The sequence below is a fragment of the Lepisosteus platostomus genome, chromosome 5 (genome assembly GCF_059453375.1).
Source record: "Lepisosteus platostomus isolate fLepPlt1 chromosome 5, fLepPlt1.hap1, whole genome shotgun sequence".
In the NCBI taxonomy this organism is placed as follows: Eukaryota; Metazoa; Chordata; class Actinopteri; order Semionotiformes; family Lepisosteidae; genus Lepisosteus; species Lepisosteus platostomus.
In genome coordinates this window covers 38,415,343-38,433,751 of record NC_142615.1, presented here as the reverse complement: position 1 = coordinate 38,433,751, position 18,409 = coordinate 38,415,343, and the positions used below count along the sequence as shown (strand labels likewise).

Below are 18,409 nucleotides of genomic sequence, written 5' to 3'. Positions count from 1 at the left end.
TTTTTTATCTAGTTTTATACATACATCTATATCTAATTTTTCAAAGGTCTTTTTTTTTAAAAAAATGTTTATCACGATTGTGAAAGTTAGAGAAGGTGTACCAGCGGGTGCCTTCATATTGCCAGCTTCAGCATCACCTATAGCTGCGAGAAAGTTAAATGCGCACAATCTGTCTTTCATCAAAATAATTGCTGGAGCAGCAGGACGCAGAGCACTACCCAGCAGCTGTAGATGGCGCTCGGGTAAGAGCTAATTCTGTTTTCAGCACAGGGAGCAAGAATGAGCTCCCTCCGGCTCCCAACAGAATCCATTCTGGTTTGGTTATTGTAAGACTGTGCGTCTGAGGTTCTTTGGATCGCAACGTGAAAAAAAAAGAACAAAAAACAATGCTCACATCGTGTTACTTCCACCAGAGGAAGGGAAGATATCACTTTAAAAAATCAGAACTGAATATTTGGATCCGGGGCCTCATACTTAAAATTAATAATTATTTAACTATCAGATTGTGTTTCTGCCACATTTCGTGCACAGTACGCCGTATTTAACAATAAAACAGTCACAACGAGGCCTTTACACGCAGTTTTGGGTATTTTCCCCTTTTATATTTTTGCCACTTTATATCGAACCTGTTATACTACCAGAAGTGCGCAGTAGCTTCTACTTAATACAAATATACAATTCACAGCTGTTGTAAACAGATGTGTGCTGTGTTTGCCTTCGTAAGCATTTGTTTCAAAAATAAGTTCACAATATGTTAAAAACACAAAAAGCACAAACTTAATAATACAACGATACAAAATCAAAACCAAATCATAAAGCCAATTAAGTACCTATCCTTTGAAAACAGAGAACACCTTTATGTCTACAATACAAACATGACATTTGTATCTACTTTTGAATTACTGTACAAATCAGACAGAGAAGTCCCTAAATTCAAAGATCAGATCTTGGCCAAAGCAAGACAATCAGACGTGAGCTGAATTCGGAACAAGAGCCTCTGCTTCGTCGTTTATTGAGCTTTTGATCAAAGTCTGAGCGAAAAAGATTGGCTATTTTAACTGTTTGATTGAAATACACAAAAAGCACATTTCTTCAAGCTGGAGTCGAACCAGCGACCTAAGGATTCCCTCTTGTTTCTACGACAGTCCTCCACTCTACCAACTGAACTTGTCAGATGTCAAGAGCTGCTCTCTGGCACATACTTCCCAATGTAGTGAAATGTTCCAGATGATTTAAATCCCAGTTCGACATCAAGTTTCCAACTCGTTTCCTTAGTCTTGTTTACCTTGAATTTAAGCCACAAACCAGGATTCTACTGTATAAACTTCTGGGAATATTACAAAATGTTTGATGGAGCATCAATCATTCCAGGCGGAAATGGACTCCTTTTTTTTCTTGGGGGATCATATTAAACATTTCATTTGGATCGAGAAGAGGATCACCATGAGACACATAAAAAACAGTTTCATTCTGTCTTTATTAGAAACAGTATCACAGCTAGTAAAGCCTTTAGTATGCGACAGTGAGAGTTCAGTTATGCCGGGGAGTAAAGAGAACTGAAATTTAGTAAATTCATATTTAAATAGATTGCAAATCTTCAAAGTGTTCTGTCACTGCAAAATTATTACAGGGGTCTACCAGCTGCCAGACGTGCTTGTTTTGGGACTATTTCCAATGAGTATCACATTAGTAGTTGTGTGTCCTTACTGGTATCTTTTAAACATTCGGTTATATACAAACGGGACAGAGACACAGTAATAATCCGATTTTAAAGTGTCCTGCATTTTAATTTACTGAACAGATAAATTAAAATGTTCTGATTCAGAGCCCCTGCAGTTCGTGCTAATTAGAACCACAACAATGCTCCTGAGTCCTGAGCACACGTTCAGCTGAACTCTGACTTTGTTCAGCAGGACTTGTTGTTGCAGTTGAGCTCAGAGCTGGAGATGACCTCCATATTCTACCGCAATAGCTAGTCCTTAACGTAGTACACAGTACACACTTTAAACAATTTAAAATATTAAACAAAGGCTGTAAAGCACACTCTAAATCGATCCGAATATTTGATTTCCGCGATCCATTTAGGCAACATTAGGCAACGTGGCGCTTCTCCAGCAAAGCATTTCTCAGTTTTGTGAACTACTGGTGCTTTCAACACACCAACTTGCGGAGCTTGTCAGGATGGCCGAGTGGTCTAAGGTGCCAGATTCAAGGACTTATCTTCTCATAGAGAGAATATAGTATCATACCAGCAGCAAGGACTCGCTCTCGTGTACAGAACTCTTCCATTGTGCTCAGCCTTTTGATGTGGAATTGCGAGTTCACCAATTCTGTACACTTTCCCACACGCCTCAATTCATCTCTGATCTCTGTCAGGAGACTCAATACCTGCTTCTGAAACTCTGAAATCATTCACATCTTGTATCAGCATTTGAAAGGAATAAGGTCAGGATTTTCTTACGCTGTTGTTATATTAGCATTACTGTAGTGTTGCTAATGTGCTACATGTAATTTATAATCTTAAAAATTTAAAATTCCCACATTTGTAGTTGATTTTGTGTGATCTTCACCTTCACACTATTTTTATGTGTCATTTATTGCTTATTAACATACTATTTTTCATCAAAGTAATATTAAGTTAGACCTGATGCATTAAAATAGTATGATTATTATTTATACTTACTCGTGAAAAGAGGATTGCTGAGATTTTTGCAGATTTCTCCTTTGTTGAAAAACATGACAGTATTTAACCAAAATGGCGACCAATGAATATCAGCAATGCATTTTGGTATATAACTGGAAAAGATGCTGTGTTAGATTTGTTTTCAATTTCAATAATATATGCGTTTATTAATGTTGTCGGTATTATGGTTGTAATTTAAAATTGATAATACATTGTGGCAATGTGCTGCTATGTGCTGATGTACAACGCATGCAGTTAGTAAGGAAATGGTCACTGTTGTAAGGTATTATATTATATATAATTACATTATGGAATAGGATGTGGACAGGCCCTCAGAACAGGGCAAAAGTATTTTTGAACACTTTCGCTTACTTAACTTGGCGCTAAGAAATAGTTGTATATTGTCAATGGTCAGTAAACACTAACTGACACTAACAGTCACTCGGACTGTTTGATGTGCAGGAGGGCTATCTGTCCAGTATCTACAGATACACAATAACTAACATTAACACAAATACTACTCATATTACAACAGTAACACTATCACTAATACATACACTATCATTATCACTACCACTGACACAAACTACATATAATAACAGTAATGCTATCATTAAAACTAACAGTACTACTACTGTTAATACTCTTAACAGAAACAATATAATTAATATTAACATGAATATGAACATTAAAACTAAAACTATCAGTAGCGCTATCATCATTAATACTCACATGAACACTAGCATTAAAACGACCAGTTGTACTCTCATTAATATTAACATGAATACACTAGGATTAGTACTAGCTGCTACCCATGACGTCACATCACTCTTTGTGACAAAAGCGAGACACCTAGATGCATACAATGACATGGCGCCTGTCGGCGTGGTTACCATATTTATGATTTATAAACACTGGAAAAAATGCATGTAAACTGTTACTTACATACATTTATCAACTTAGGATACAGTTATGTAAATAATATGAATAATTATTGTTTAATTTCAGTTTGAACATTTTTAATACTAAACGCACTATGGTAATTGATCGATACAGTCTTTTTTGACTGTTTTCTAGATATTTAAAACATGGTCAAGAACGGAAAAAGAATCAGTACTCACCAATCGGTGAAGTTAATCGTTAATTCTACGGTTCTTCAGGTGAATTAATTGGTTGTCGATAGATAAGTGATCAATAACTCTCCTCCCTGCACCCCACCCGCCTCCCGCGGTCGCTCTCTGATCCCGGAGCTCTTGCTGGTGTCTGTGACGTCACAGCGCTCTTTCTGATGGAGCAGAGCGCCTCAGCCGGAGGAGACTCCTGTCCGGAGCCCGGGGGGCTTTTCTTACACATATAACACCCCCCCCCCCCCCCCCAAAAAAAAGAACGCACCGGGTTGTGAAGAGAAGCGAATCATAACAGTTGCAAAAGGAGAGCGACAAACAAAGGAATGAAATTCATTAAACAGGAAAAAAAATAGTTTACTTCGCAGATTAATGTGTTACAAAGCGTACCCGTGTGGAGCAGTAGAGAACGAGCACAAGTCCCTGTAATAATTTTTTAATGTTTTAAACGAATCATTAGAGTATAGGAGCCAGGAGGAACAGACTCCTGTTCCTGGAGGTTAAAATGTGTATCCTGGCTTCATTTCCAGCCTGCTCTCAGTTCCACAGGTAGTCTGATGGTTTACATTAACTGTGTAACTGTTACAATAATTAATCTAATTGTAAATTTAGAAGACTGTTAGACACTTGTGAGAGCAGCTGAATCCCAGGGCTGGTGTGGAATCTTCTGTGTGATCTGAGTTCCACTGCTCAGAGCTACAGACTGGTCAACTAGTCACTATTGTAGACATGACCATCGGATCATCAACTACTAATAATCAATATACTGACCAGAGTGTCACTACTGGTGTTTATTACATAAAAACTAAGGTACTTCCACACTCACGTGTGTTATAAAACATTTGTAAAACGTGTTTGGAGGCTGATATACAGTAAAGAAAGTACAGTAATACTGAATGCCTTGAGGTCCTGGAAAGGGTTAATAGAATCTTCTTGCTTCTGACCTGGAACAGAGCCCACAGCTACCAGATCAGTGACCCCTGAGCCCAGAGATTAGACCTGAGTCTAGGCTGTTCTGTCTGATATTATTCATGTAGCAGCACTGATTGCCTGAATATACTCTGGTTCTGGGTTGTCAGGATAGAGAACAGTATGGAGATGAACTTCTGTCCAAGTGTGAGTCTGAGCTGTGAATCTGACTGAGAAGAGAATAATATTTTTTATTCTGCCTCTGAGAATTTTTCTTCATTGCCAAGTGGTGTTACATCCCCTTCAGATACTCTGCACAGATTGCCAGAGAGAAGAGGAGAGAGATGGACAGATAAGGGTTAGACAGATAAGAGCACACGCAACGAGAGAGATATAAGTCTTGATTTACTTTGAAACAAGTGTTCATTTCCTTTCTGGAACAAGCTGTTTCCGAACTTCAGGAAATTCATAAAATTTCTACAAGATAAAATACAAATCTTCCTTAGCAGGTCAGAAGAAATACTGCAAGTAAATGCCAGTGATTTTTTTATCCTTTTAACGAAAAGTGGAGAAAAACAACGGCAGTGCATCTCTGTTGGCTTAATTTAGCTTAATACAAGTATTCACTTCCTTTTCTGTAGATTACAGCCTGCGAAAGATGAAATGAAGTTCTTGGTTACACTTGGTCAGTGCAGAAGAAATACTGCCTGCTGGAAGGAAAATGCCAGTATTTTATTTTAACTACAAACATATGAATGGTGAAAAGCAATGGGAGTGTGTCTCTGTGCAGCTGTTAAACAAAGGGCTGGTGGTTCAAGATCACTCAGGAATGTGCTTCAGATTATCTCCGCAAAAAATTGATGGGATTTCTACGCAAAACCTTAACCCTCTTGAACTTTGTTGGAAATGTGCGTGGTTTACTCGTGTGGAACTACAACAAGTAAACGATTAAGTACTTAAGTCAATGTCCAAGAAAACCATTTTCACGTGTGGAATTGTATCTTCAATTGGCCCTCCGGAGAATTCATTTATACACCCATTGTATGCTTAGCAAAAATATTTTAAAATAAGAACACAGATTTGTTGGAGAACTTGACAATCCTTGACAATACTTATTAAATGAGCATTATACAAATGTGCATTTATATTTTTAATATGTACCTTAATTGTAATATATATAAACATAATTGCTTTGATATGGATGTTCATTTGAAGGATTTGAGGAAACTATCAAGGATCTCAGAACAACCAAAGATACATTTGGGCATCTGCTATTGGTAAAGATTAAAGAGTACCGCAAGTGTGACATCAAGAAATCACACACACGAGAGGAAAAAAACAGTTTAATTATCAATCGTGCGTAAAAATGCACATAGTAGAGGATGGTTTCAATCCATCGACCTCTGGGTTATGGGCCCAGCACGCTTCCACTGCACCACTCTACTCACAGCTACTGCAGAATGATTCAACACAACTGCTCCATCTTTGCTTTCTAAAAGTGCGCCTGAGATGAAAACTGTAAACGGTAAACGTCACTTTGAGCACTTGGTCTTTTATAGTACAAATCATCACATGCTGCTCTACATGGGCGTGTCTTCAAGATCATTGAGATCCAGAAAGCAATACCTGCTATCCCTTCAATAGCTCAGATGGTAGAGCGGAGGACTGCAGTGGAAATGGGGGAATCCTTAGGTCGTTGGTTTGACTCCGGCTCGAAGGAAGGTGCTTTTTGTGTACTTCAATCAAAGAGTTAAAATAGCCAATCTTTTTCACACAGACTTTGATCAAAAGCTCAATAAACGACGAAGCAGAGGCTCTTGGTCCGAATTCAGCTCATGTCTGATTGTCTTGTTTTGGCCATGATCTGATCTTTGAATTCAGGGACTATTCTGTCTACTTTGTATAGTAATTCAAAAGTAGATACAAATGTCACATTTTTATTGTATATAAAGGTGTTCTCTGTTTTCAAAGGATAGGTACTTAATTGGCTTTATGATTTGGTTTTGATTTTGTATCGTTGTATTATTAAGTTTGTGCTTTTTGTGTTTTTAACGTATTGTGAACTTATTTTATAAACAAATGCTTACAAAGGCAAACAAGGCACACATCTGTTTATAGCAGCGGTGAATTGTACATTTTTTTAAGTACAAGCTACTGTTCAATTTTGGGAAAATAACAGGTTCGATATGAAGTGGCAAAAATATAAAAGGGGAAAATACCCCAGGCTGCGTGTAAAGGCCTCGTTGTGACTGTTGTTTTCTTGTTAAATATGGCGTATTGTGCACGAAATGTTACAGAAACACAATCTGATATTTTAATAATTTGATAAGTTTGGGGCTCCAGATCCAAATATTAAGTTCTGATTTTTTCTAAGGTGATATCTTCCCTTCCTCTAGTAGAAATCACACGATGTGAGCAGTTGTTTTTGTTCTTTTGTTCACGTTGGAATCCAAAGAGCCTTAGACGCATAGTCTGACAGTAAACAAACCAGAATGGATTCTGTTGGGAGCTGGATTGAGCTCATTATCACTCCCACTGACCCTCACGTACATCCTGCTGGAGTCGCACCACACAGCCACTCCTCGGGTGCCCCCGATGGCCTGGTGAGCCGGCTGCCGCCCTCGCTGGGGAGGGAACAGGACACTCTTGACGTAGGCGGGTAAGGGCCGGCTGCCGGCTTCGGGGTTCATCTTCTCCTTGTTGAAGAAGGCGAGTGCGCGTCTCTGGACACGGGAAGGCAGCGGTGGTCGGGAGCCGAGGACTGCGAGTTGTTCTCGCTTGCAGACAGGTCTTCGGAGGGCGCATCTGCCAGGCTCAAGTCCTCCGACTGGGCTGCGTCTTCGAGAGCCGGGAAGTTGGCCTGGAGCGCTAATTCCCGAGAGTCCCAGCCAGCCGGCCCGGCAGAGATCAATGCGGGCACAGCACAAAGAAAATGAGCGCATCGCCAAATTGACGTCCCGGCAAACTGCTACAGGAGTAAGACAAGTAAACCACCAAACTGTGTTGAAGCAAGAGAGCATAAAGTATGAAAGCGGTGACTAGGTTTTTACACTGGCAGGACCTGCTACCATAAACCTGGTCACACTACCGCTCAATCAACACAATCAATTACACACAGAGACCCGGATTGTTCTCAGCGTCTAATTAGAACCTGCTTCCAGTATGAGGCAGGTCTCCGTGAAGCCGCCTGAACACCGTGTGTATCTGACCTCAGTGGAGGAGTTCCACGCAATTTAGACAGAATAAAATCACCCACACAAGTAGATTTGGCTCAGATTAATTTATTGTTCGTTTCTAATTTCCGAGGACAGTGTGTTAAACTCGCTGTCAGATAGAGTACGGAAAATGTGACACATCCGTCCACACTTTCCTTTATCGAGGGGGCTGTTCTATCAACATGTAACGCAATTAAAATAATTTTACTATTTTTCATTTTTGCATGTCATATTAAAATGTGTAATACAAGCATTTCTTTGCTTCCCAGTAAAGAAATACTGATCAGCTTTTGACATGATCTGATAATAATTTGTCTGATTTTTCAGATTGCTTTTGCTTCGCAGCACTGAGAACCTATGGAAGCCCGTTTCCACCAGGGAGTAAAAAAAAAAACTATGGTATCTCAGAATTGCGACTTAGAAACTTAGAATTCCGAATTTATATCTCGGAATTGCGACTTAAACACTCAGAATTCTGACTTTATATCTCACATTTGCGACTTCGAAATAGCCCATATTTCATTGTCTGTTCTTTTGTTATTGTAATGAATTCAGGTTCTAGGGCTTGTGCCCTCGCCGCTTCTGTATCTTATTTCATATTCTGTGTCCGTTTTTGTATTTTTGGTGTTTAAATATTTTTTTTAAAAGCCGCTATTCCATCCGGGTACTATGGAAGCCTCACGGCAGAAATGGGATTCCATAACAATTAGTGTAATTAATTTGATTTTTATCAAGTCTTCAGGCCTATAGATCCTATGATCGTTGTGTTTTCTTTCTTTTTTTTCAGCATTGAATAAACCTATTACTTGTTCCTTTGCAACATACAATTTGTACGATCTGGTTGCAGTGTGGTGATGGCACCGCCCTCCCCTGCGCATAACAGGGATTCTGGCCGCCGGGGCTAAAGAAAGTGTTCTTAAGCTCAGCTGGCAAGACCTGGGTTCGAGGCAATGCAGTGAGGCACGAACTAGGGTGGGAGTGGTGAGGGCACAAGCCCTTAGAACCCGAATCCGTTACAATAACGAAAGGACAGACAATGAAATATGGGCTATTTCGAAATCGCGAATGTGAGATATAAAGTCAAAATTACGAGATATAAAGTCGCAATTCTGAGTTTTTAATTTGCAATTCTGAGATATAAAGTTGGAATTCTGAGTTACTAAGTCGGAATCCTGAGATACCATAGCGCGTTTTTTTTTACTCCCTGGCGGAAACGGGCATCCATACATTTCAATTAGTCTGATCAGTGTAGGACAAGTTAATGTAGAATTATTACTTTGTCTCTTGTTCGTATATAAATGAATGTCTCTGACAACTTAATGTTAGTTTTTAATTTAGTTTTAGTTTTACGATGTAGGTCAAACGTTGACATGTGCACGAGTATAGGAAATGTCTCCCTCCTGATTCAGCTCATGCTCCATAGGAGAGAAGTGATTCCTCCTGCTTCTCGTACAACTATATCAGAACAGAAGCCCGTGTCACCCAGCTCTGATTCAAGAGCGACTCATATCTTTAGACCCTTTTTTTATTCGTGATCCTAATTTTCTTTAGTTATGATCAATATTGAACTTTTTCTAAATAAAACGACAAAATCAAACATGCAGGCAGACTTTTTAAAAAGTATTAGGAGTTGACAGGGTGCCCCTTTGGAATAGTTGTCAGAAAATGTGAGAAAAGGAAAGTTACATTACAAGCTCTCACACACAGCATTAGAGATTGGAATCTGATTGTAAAAAAAAAACAAAAAACTACCCGTCTCCCCAGCATTTATCGGTGCTGTTGTTTTTATTTTACATATTGTTAGCATTTTAATGAATTGTTAAAAGATTGATACACAAATCGCTAAATACGAAACATAAAAAACCCAACTGTAAGCAATTGACCATTCATATTCCTGAATTTTAAATCCCTGTGTTTATCTGTGTCCAAGTGCCTGGTGCAGCTATTTTGAAAGAAGAGTCTATGATTTATTGTGGAAGCGTATTGTTGCCACCAAGGAGTTTCTAATTAAGAGTTCTCTTAATTAAGAAATACCAAATTATCTCCTAATTACGAGATAGAAATGATATCATATGTGTGTATGAACAACCTGTTACATTTGCAATGGCAGTACCTACAGGCTATCGATAGGTTTGCTGTCACTGTGGGTTTAGTGTTCCTGACACTGCGCATGCTGAGAAATACACACAGACTGACTTTCTTCTCGGAATGAAAAGGTTACCGTTTGTACCTCATGTTAACACAGTTTTAACCATTAGCACACTCATATATATCCTGAATAAAGAACTAATGTGCCCTGGAATCCATTGTACCACTTCAAACTGAATGTCCGATATTTAGAGTCTCAAAACTACATAACTCAGGATTTTTTTCCTTGATGGCAGCATTGGCTTCCGTAATTTAGATACTCAAACACGGAAAGACATTTGCTTTTAGGTAATGTTCAGATGGACCTTGATTATCGATTTGTGGTAGGTACCAATAAAATGTAAATTGGTCAAGGATGAAGGGGAGCTTTCTTTCACTCAGAAAATACACCTTGCCCAAGGTCAAGCTCCAACCCACGACCCTGAGATTTTTTATCTGGACTAGATACCATCTCCAGATTTATCAGTGCTGCCAGCGGAGCTGCCAGCACACTTACAAGTACCCTTGTGAAGCAGTCAGTGAATATGAGTCTGGTGTTAGCGTACAGGGCCAACTCCTCACTTAACACTCAGTTCAGCAGTCACTGGTGATTAACCTGCTAGCACAACTGGTCTATACTTATATTGTTAATAATATAATCTTAATAATATTATTAACCTTAGCTTCCTTAGGGGTGCCTGTCTGAACTCAGAGGGAATCTTGCTGGCACAATATCGTCGCTTAGCTCACCTTGTTCCGTTTAGGGACTTTGCTTCACCCCAGGGGGAAAGCTCCCTGGTTTAGAGACCCGCTCAGAGGAACCACGTCTTGTCTTGGTTTCAAAACCAAGCTCAGAGGAATTGTGTCTTGTCTCGGTTAAGGGATTTTTACCCTGAATCTCAGAGGCGTGTCCTTACTCTTTTCCCTATTAATGATTCTTTATATTCTCTGTATGTTTCCGGTCCTTCCTTTTCGGTAACCTAATTGTGTGGTAACATAAAAAATATACTCACCCTGTGTGCTGTCTGGGAATTACCGAAGACTTGGAGAATCCTGTCGACTACGCCAACTGTTGTGGGAAATTCTTCATCAGAGGAGCAGGACACGGTCTTGTGCAGATTCAGTTTTATTGAGCTCAATAAGTCTGACAATGCGTGCTGGGTCTGCCCCACAGAACAGACAAACCGCAAGGGTTTCCCAGTTCTTATATACAGTCAGAAGAAAGTTTGTTTCACCACCTGAGTGCTTGTCCTGTTCTTTGATATGTAATTACTTCTTGTCCTACTCTGTCTTGCTTTAGGTTCTGTCCTTTGATATGCAGCAGACATTGGTCTGGTTTATCCTGTTTGTGGGTGTTGTTCCTGTTTTTTATTATGTAGCATTAAGCCACTGGGGCTGCTAAAGCAGGTCAGCTTTATGGCATCTTAGTTTAACTTTTGTTTGAGGCTAGATTAACAGACCCCATCAACACCTCTCACAGTGTGCTTAAGTGGTGATACTGTGATGCTGGATAAGTGAGATATATACACGTCCCACTTCAGTTACAATGGACTTCACGGGGCTCCTAGGAAGATTCAAAGCTTTGCCAATCTTTTTATAACCTTCTCCAGCTTTTCTCCTCCTAACAACTTTATCTCAAAGCTCCACAGGCAGCTCCTTGGTCCTCATGACAGCAGGACTGATCTGATCTGCTGTTTTAGTTGTGAGACCTCACAGTCAGTGATATTTATTAATTTATCGAGCAAGTGAACACCGGTGAACTTGAAAGGAACACAGGTGTACCTTGTTAACATAATTTAGTGTGACCTCTCAAGATAATTGACCCAAATTAGGTTGTTAAAACAAAGGGAATGAATACTTATCAATTAAGTAATTTTCCATTTTTATTTAAAAGATGACTTCAGAACTATAAATATTTAATTTCATTTTAACATTATAAACAATGGGGCATGAATACTTTCTGAAGGCACTGTATATATTGCTTGTCTTGTTAAAACAATAGTTGCATTGAAAAAAATGACTATTATAGAATTATTGCTAATTCATACGATATCTTGTTCTTTATTATTTACCCTTTATTGTATAAATATTTCTTGTATTTGATATATATCCTCTCTGGGGAAAATACACTTTAGATTGTGCAACAAAGACTTTGAGCTTTTGTTTGTAGAATTTAATCAGATGTGTGACTTTTTTTCCTTAAGAGTGACAGTTAAGGATCTTAATCTGTTTTATACACATTCTGTGTATAACATGGTAAGTTAAAAGCTGTAACACAATTACAAGCTTATCCAATGAGAACAGTCTTAATTGGAAAATTAAACAGGACTAAAATTAACATTCCAAGACTATAAGGAATTCAATTCAATTGACAATGAAATTTATTCAATTTAGACCTCATTCATTTTAAAATTGAATAACACTAAAAACATTTAATTATACAGATAAATTAAACTCTGTGACAAGAGCTATTTCTATTTTAGTCAATCGTAAATAAGAGTATAGTCATAATTTAATTGACCAGATGAACTCAAAAGTGGGTGAGTACAAAGTGACTGTGACTAATAGATATTTTAGTAAAGTAAAGGTTTGTTCCATGCTGAAAAGAGAAGAAAATAAATGTTTCGGCTGTGGAGCCTTCTTCGGATGTCACATGCCTACTTGCACTGAAAGACATTTTAGTTTACTTGGCTGATAACTGACCTGGTGACTAGATTGGTGTTTTTAAGTCACCCGACTGGAAAAAAAACCCACTCTTAACTGCAGCGGAATGGTCTCTCTCCTGTGTGAATGCGCTGGTGCATTTTTAAGTCATGTGATTGAATAAAACTCTTCCCACACTGACTGCACCTGAATGGTTACTCTCCTATGTGAATGTGCTGGTGAGATTGCAAGTGGCTTATCTGACTAAAACTCTTCCCTCGCTGACTTCAGCTGAATGGTCTCTCTCCTGTGTGAATGCGCTGGTGGGTTTTTAACTGACCTGACCGAATAAAACTCTTCCCACACTGACTGCAGCTGAATGGTCTCTCTCCTGTGTGAATGCGCTGGTGGGCTATTAAGCTACTTGACCGACTAAAACTCTTCCCACACTGACTGCAGCTGAATGGTCTCTCTCCTGTGTGAATGCGCTGGTGGGTTTTTAAGTCACCTGACCGAATAAAACTCTTCCCACACTGACTGCAGCTGAATGGTCTCTCTCCTGTGTGAATGCGCTGGTGGGCTATTAAGCTACTTGACCGACTAAAACTCTTCCCACACTGACTGCAGCTGAAAGGTCTCTCTCCTGTGTGAATGCGCTGATGTCGTTTTAAGTTGTGCAAGTGACTAAAACTCTTCACACACTGACTGCAGCTGAACGGTCTCTCTCCCGTGTGAATGTGCTGGTGGTTTATTAAGTTACGTGACCGACTAAAACTCTTCCCACACTGACTGCAGCTGAAAGGTCTCTCTCCTGTGTGAAGGTGCTGGTAGGGTTTGGAAATGCTAGACTGACAGAAACGCTGCTCCTCCCTGTGCCATAATGGCAGTTTGTCCACTCCATCTGAGCAAGGCCTTGAGTGATTCTTCCTCATCCTTTGATCGTGCTGTGGTCTCTTATTCTGAAAATGCTCCATGGAATGATCTTGCTCTGTGTGCTGAAACTGAGATTTGTTATCTCCACCTTGTCCCTCAGTGTGCTGATCAGCAGTGTGAATCATCTGGGGCTCCTTCTCCAGCTCTCTGAGACTAAAACCATCCAGTTCATTCAGTTGTTCCTCTCTTTGCCGAAGAACAGACATACTCTCCAGTTCATTAAAACTTTCAACAATTTTCTCAGTAACCAGATCATTAAACCTGTGTGTAAAGTCATCAGATACTAAGGGATCATATGGTTGTTTGAGACTCTGCAATGACAGTCTCTCCACTTGAACAGAACAAGGCCTAATTATTATCAAGCCCTGTAGGAGCTGCTGTTGCTCCTCCCTGTACTGACTCTTCTCAGTGTGCTGTGACTCAGTATTGTTCTCTTCACCAGGTACATCAGTCTGCTGCTCTGCAGGGTCAATCAACTGGGGATCCATGTCCTGCTCTGTAAGATTAAACTCACCCAGTTCTTCTTTGTGCTCTTGTACAGAGAAACAGCCTAGTTCATTACAAACTTGCGTAATATTGTTTGAGTACAGATTATTCATCTTCTCTGTAAACTCATCACATACTAAGAGTCCAGGTGTCCCACTCTCAGACTCCATCTTCATCATGGGCACAGAGTCCAGAACCTCAACAATCTGTCTGCTCTCTGTGTGCTGCTCACTGAGAGTCTTTTTCCCTTCTGGAGCAACGAGCTCTGTCTCCTGCATCAGACTGGAGCCCCACTCCTCCGCACTATGCTTCTGTTCAAGAGGAGCCCTTTCCCCAGCCTCAGAGAGAGCACTGGCCTCTGAGCCTGTAAACACAGAACAAGATAAAATCTTTATAATAATAATAAAAAACATTATTTTATATAGCACCTTTAAAGGTGGCTTCTCAAAGCATTTTACAGAATGCCAACAACAAAAAATACACAAAATAAGCACGATGAGAACACACAGTTAGAGGAGACAGTAGATGGTGGTACTAAATACAGTAGGAGCAGAGGGGTAAAGAACAGTTCAATGAAGGGTCTTCTAAAGAAGAAGGTTTTGAATCTGGATTTGAAGGAGTTTAGAGAAGGTGACTCTCTGATATCCTTGGGGAGAGAGTTCCAGAGCTAACAGGAGAAGGCCATGTCACCCATTGATTATAGACGGACTGGGGGACAGATAGGAGAACACAATTAGAAGAGTGAAGGTTGTGACGTGGGGAGTAGGGTGATAAACCAGACAGGTACTGAGGTGCCAAGCCATGGAGAGCCTTATAGGTGAGCAGGAGGATTGTTAAGTCGACATGCAACTTGACAGGAAGCCAGTGCAAGGACTCCAGGATAGGAATAATGTGAACACTTCTTCTAGACCTGGTCAGGATTCTGGCTGCCGAATTATGGACATACTGGAGTTTGTTCAATGTGGATTTAGAATCCCCAGAGAGTACAGCATTACAGTAGTCAATTCAAGATTAGACAACACTTTTCAGCCACAGTTAGTGATAACATAGGGCGTAGTGGAGCAATATTTTTGCTGCACATATGGGTCAAACGTCAAATAGCATCCCTAAGTTTTTCAATATAGACTGAAGCTCAAGTATAAGATTATCTACAGAGAGAGTTACAGCATTGGTTTTACAAAGTTGATGGGTGGTGCCAATAAGCATGACTTCAGTCTTGTCACAGTTAAGATGAAGGACATTTTGAGTCATCCAAGATTTTATATGGGAGATGCAACTAAATAGAATAGAGACAGACACATCAGTGTCAGGTTTGGTATGGATGTATATTTGAGTATCATCAGCAAAGTAGTGATAGCTGAGGCCATGTGATCTAAAAAGCTTTAAACTACACACATGCGTACTAGTACACTGACAATCAATTTGGGTTGTTTAAACATAGCGGAATAAGGGGGTGTTCTGATTTAGCTTTGTCAAAACCCTAACTACCATGTAAAAAGTAAGTCTACTGTAATAATATCACAATCACGTTACATTTACTTTAACAGTGCACTGAGAGAGAGAGAGGGGTTAATACAGACACATTGACTGGACACTACAGTACATTAACACTGCACTGAGAGAGAAAGGGGTTAATACAGACACACTGAATAACTTGACACTACAGTGCATTAACATTATACTGAGAGAGAGGGGTTAATACAGACACTGACTGGACACTACAGCACATTAACAATGCACTGAGAGAGAGAGGTAAATACAGACAATGATTGGACATAACAGTACATTAACACTGCACTGACAGAGAGGTGTTAATAGATACATACTGACTGGACACTGCAGCATATTAGCACTGCACTGCACTGAAAGGGGTTTATACAGACATGCTGACTGGACACTTCAGTACATTAACACTACACTGAGACAGAGGCATTTATACAGACCGTACATTAACAGTGCTCAGAGAGAGGGGGGTAAATGCAGACAGACTGACTGGACACTACAGTACATTAACATTGTACTGAGAGAGATAGAGGGATAAATACAAACACACTGACTGGACACTACAGTACATTAACACTGCATTGAGAAAGAGAGGAATTAATACAGACACACTGACCACACATTACAGTAGTTTAAAACTGCACAGAGAGAGGCAGGTTAATACATACATACAGACTTAACACTACAATGCATTAACACTGCACTGAGAGAGGGGTGAACACAGACACATTGACTGGACACTACAGCATATAAACACTGCAATGAGAGAGAGGGGTGAATACAGACACACTGACTGGAAACTACAGCACATAAACACTGCACTAAGTGAGAGGTTAATATGGACACTTTCTGGACACTACAGTACATTAACACTTCACTGAGAGAGAGGGGTTAATACTGACACTGACTGGACACTACAGTAAATTAACTGCACTGAGAGATAGAGGGGTTGATTCACACACACTTACTGCACAGTACATAAACAATGCACTTAGAGAGAGAGAGAGAGGCTAATACAGACACACCGGATTAATATTCCAGAGGAGTTAATACAGACACAGACCCTGGAGGACGGTAATATCTAAACCAATCAAAATAATGTTTATTTACAAAATCATTTGTTTAAATAAAAACAATCTAGTCCGATACAACGTGAATACAATATTTATAAATGGTGTTTCCTAATGACGTTGGATTACAAATTGATTCAGTGGAACAATTGTTGAATGTGAACGAGGTGTTTTCAGCATCGTAACCGGACAAAACAGTTCAGTTTCCAATAAAGAATCCCGTTGCTACATCACACAAGTCTTTCCCACGTCACTCTGCATCTCTCCACTATACTCTCACCTCTTTCGGAAAGATTATTTGATGACAGTTTGATACTTTGTTACTTTGTTAGATACTTTGTTAGAATGCGTACTGATAATGAGAATGAGAATGTTCACTATTGTGAGATGTTTTCTTTAAAATAAAGTTTGTTATTTAAAAAATCTCACCAGTGAGTCAGTTATATACACTGGTTTTTAACACATACAAGTTCACCACACTGACCTGACAACATTTCTTCTTTTATTTCTGCAGTGACTTCACAGAGAAGCGTGTGTCCAACACGATCTGTCTGTCCCTGATCTCCTCTTGTTCCCGAATCCTTCTCCCACAGCTGAAATCTCCACTTCAGGCTCTCGTTTTCCTTCTTCAGCTGCGCCATTTCACTCCCGACACTGTCCTCCACACACTGTGTGATTTTAAATACGGCCCGTCTCACCAGAATCTGGGAGACGCTGCGGAGTTTGTCTTGAAACTCGTCCTCAGAGTCAGAAATCCTGTTTCGGAAAACTTCTGAAACTTCATACACGATCGATTTGAGCAAAACCTGCATGAAAGAGTCAAGCTGGATTTGCAGATTTAACAAGCACTCCGCCATCCTTCTTCAGAGTAGGTCAGAAACAAAGGCTCACTTCCGAAGTTTAAACAGAATAGCTTCTTTATTTTTATTCTTCACAGATCCTGTTCTGTTCAAGCATAAACTCAGCCGACGAGACGTTACATATTCAGAACCTGAAGTCTTTAAAAAATAATAATGAATAATGATAAGAAAAAGATTCAGTCACCCACACGTGTGTGAAATACACGCAGTGTCGCGCAGTATGATGACGTCATTCTTTAGCGCGGATGCGGCTTCAAGACAACCGAGAAGCGGAGCTGAGAAAGAGGAGTTTCTGCAGCCGGATATAAACTTCACTGCACCTCCTAGCGCCACCTAGTCAAGAGGAGTGAATCACCTGCGACCTTCGCCGTTCGTAACGGAACAGATACATTTTTTTGCCCTTTCACAACCCTCCTCCCCAATGAAAACGTCTCAATCGGATTTTTGTTCTACATCTCCCTATGCAGGTTTTTGGTTAAAGAAAAAAAATGCTGTCGTTTTCTTGCCAACTGGCAGTATTTTCCTGCACCGATAAGCAAGATTTCTATTTCATATTTCACAAATTGTTTGAATTTCTTGAAAAACAAGTGGTTCCAAGATAGGAAATAAATACTGTACTTGCATTTAACAAAATCAAGCCCTATGTGATTGTCCTTAATGATACATTCTGTATGACAAGACAGGAAGAAAGTCACCTCAGGATTTTGGACACAGGATCTCATTTACTTTTTAACAGTTTCAATAAGACCGATGAAAATTGTTGCCCTGCTTTTTGTCGTAAATACACAAGCTCTTTACGTCATGGGTCGGAAATAAACTGCATGAAATTAGCTAAAGCAACAAAAAGCAAGCGCCA

At 39.7% G+C, this 18,409-nt stretch overlaps 2 protein-coding genes across 2 annotated transcripts in view; one reads left to right on the top strand and one right to left on the bottom strand.

The window, feature by feature from the left end:
• Positions 1-18,409, top strand: part of LOC148666183 (antigen WC1.1-like) — a 648,305-nt gene that overhangs the window by 52,621 nt on the left and 577,275 nt on the right. The window lies entirely within an intron of this gene.
• On the bottom strand, positions 12,090-17,886 carry LOC148666262 (uncharacterized). The gene is made up of 2 exons (XM_088631720.1): positions 17,178-17,886; positions 12,090-14,484 (listed from the first exon to the last, which is right to left on the bottom strand). Exons 1-2 carry the CDS (start codon positions 17,548-17,550, stop codon positions 12,989-12,991), a joined length of 1,869 nt encoding a protein of 622 aa, XP_088487846.1. The 5' UTR covers positions 17,551-17,886; the 3' UTR covers positions 12,090-12,988.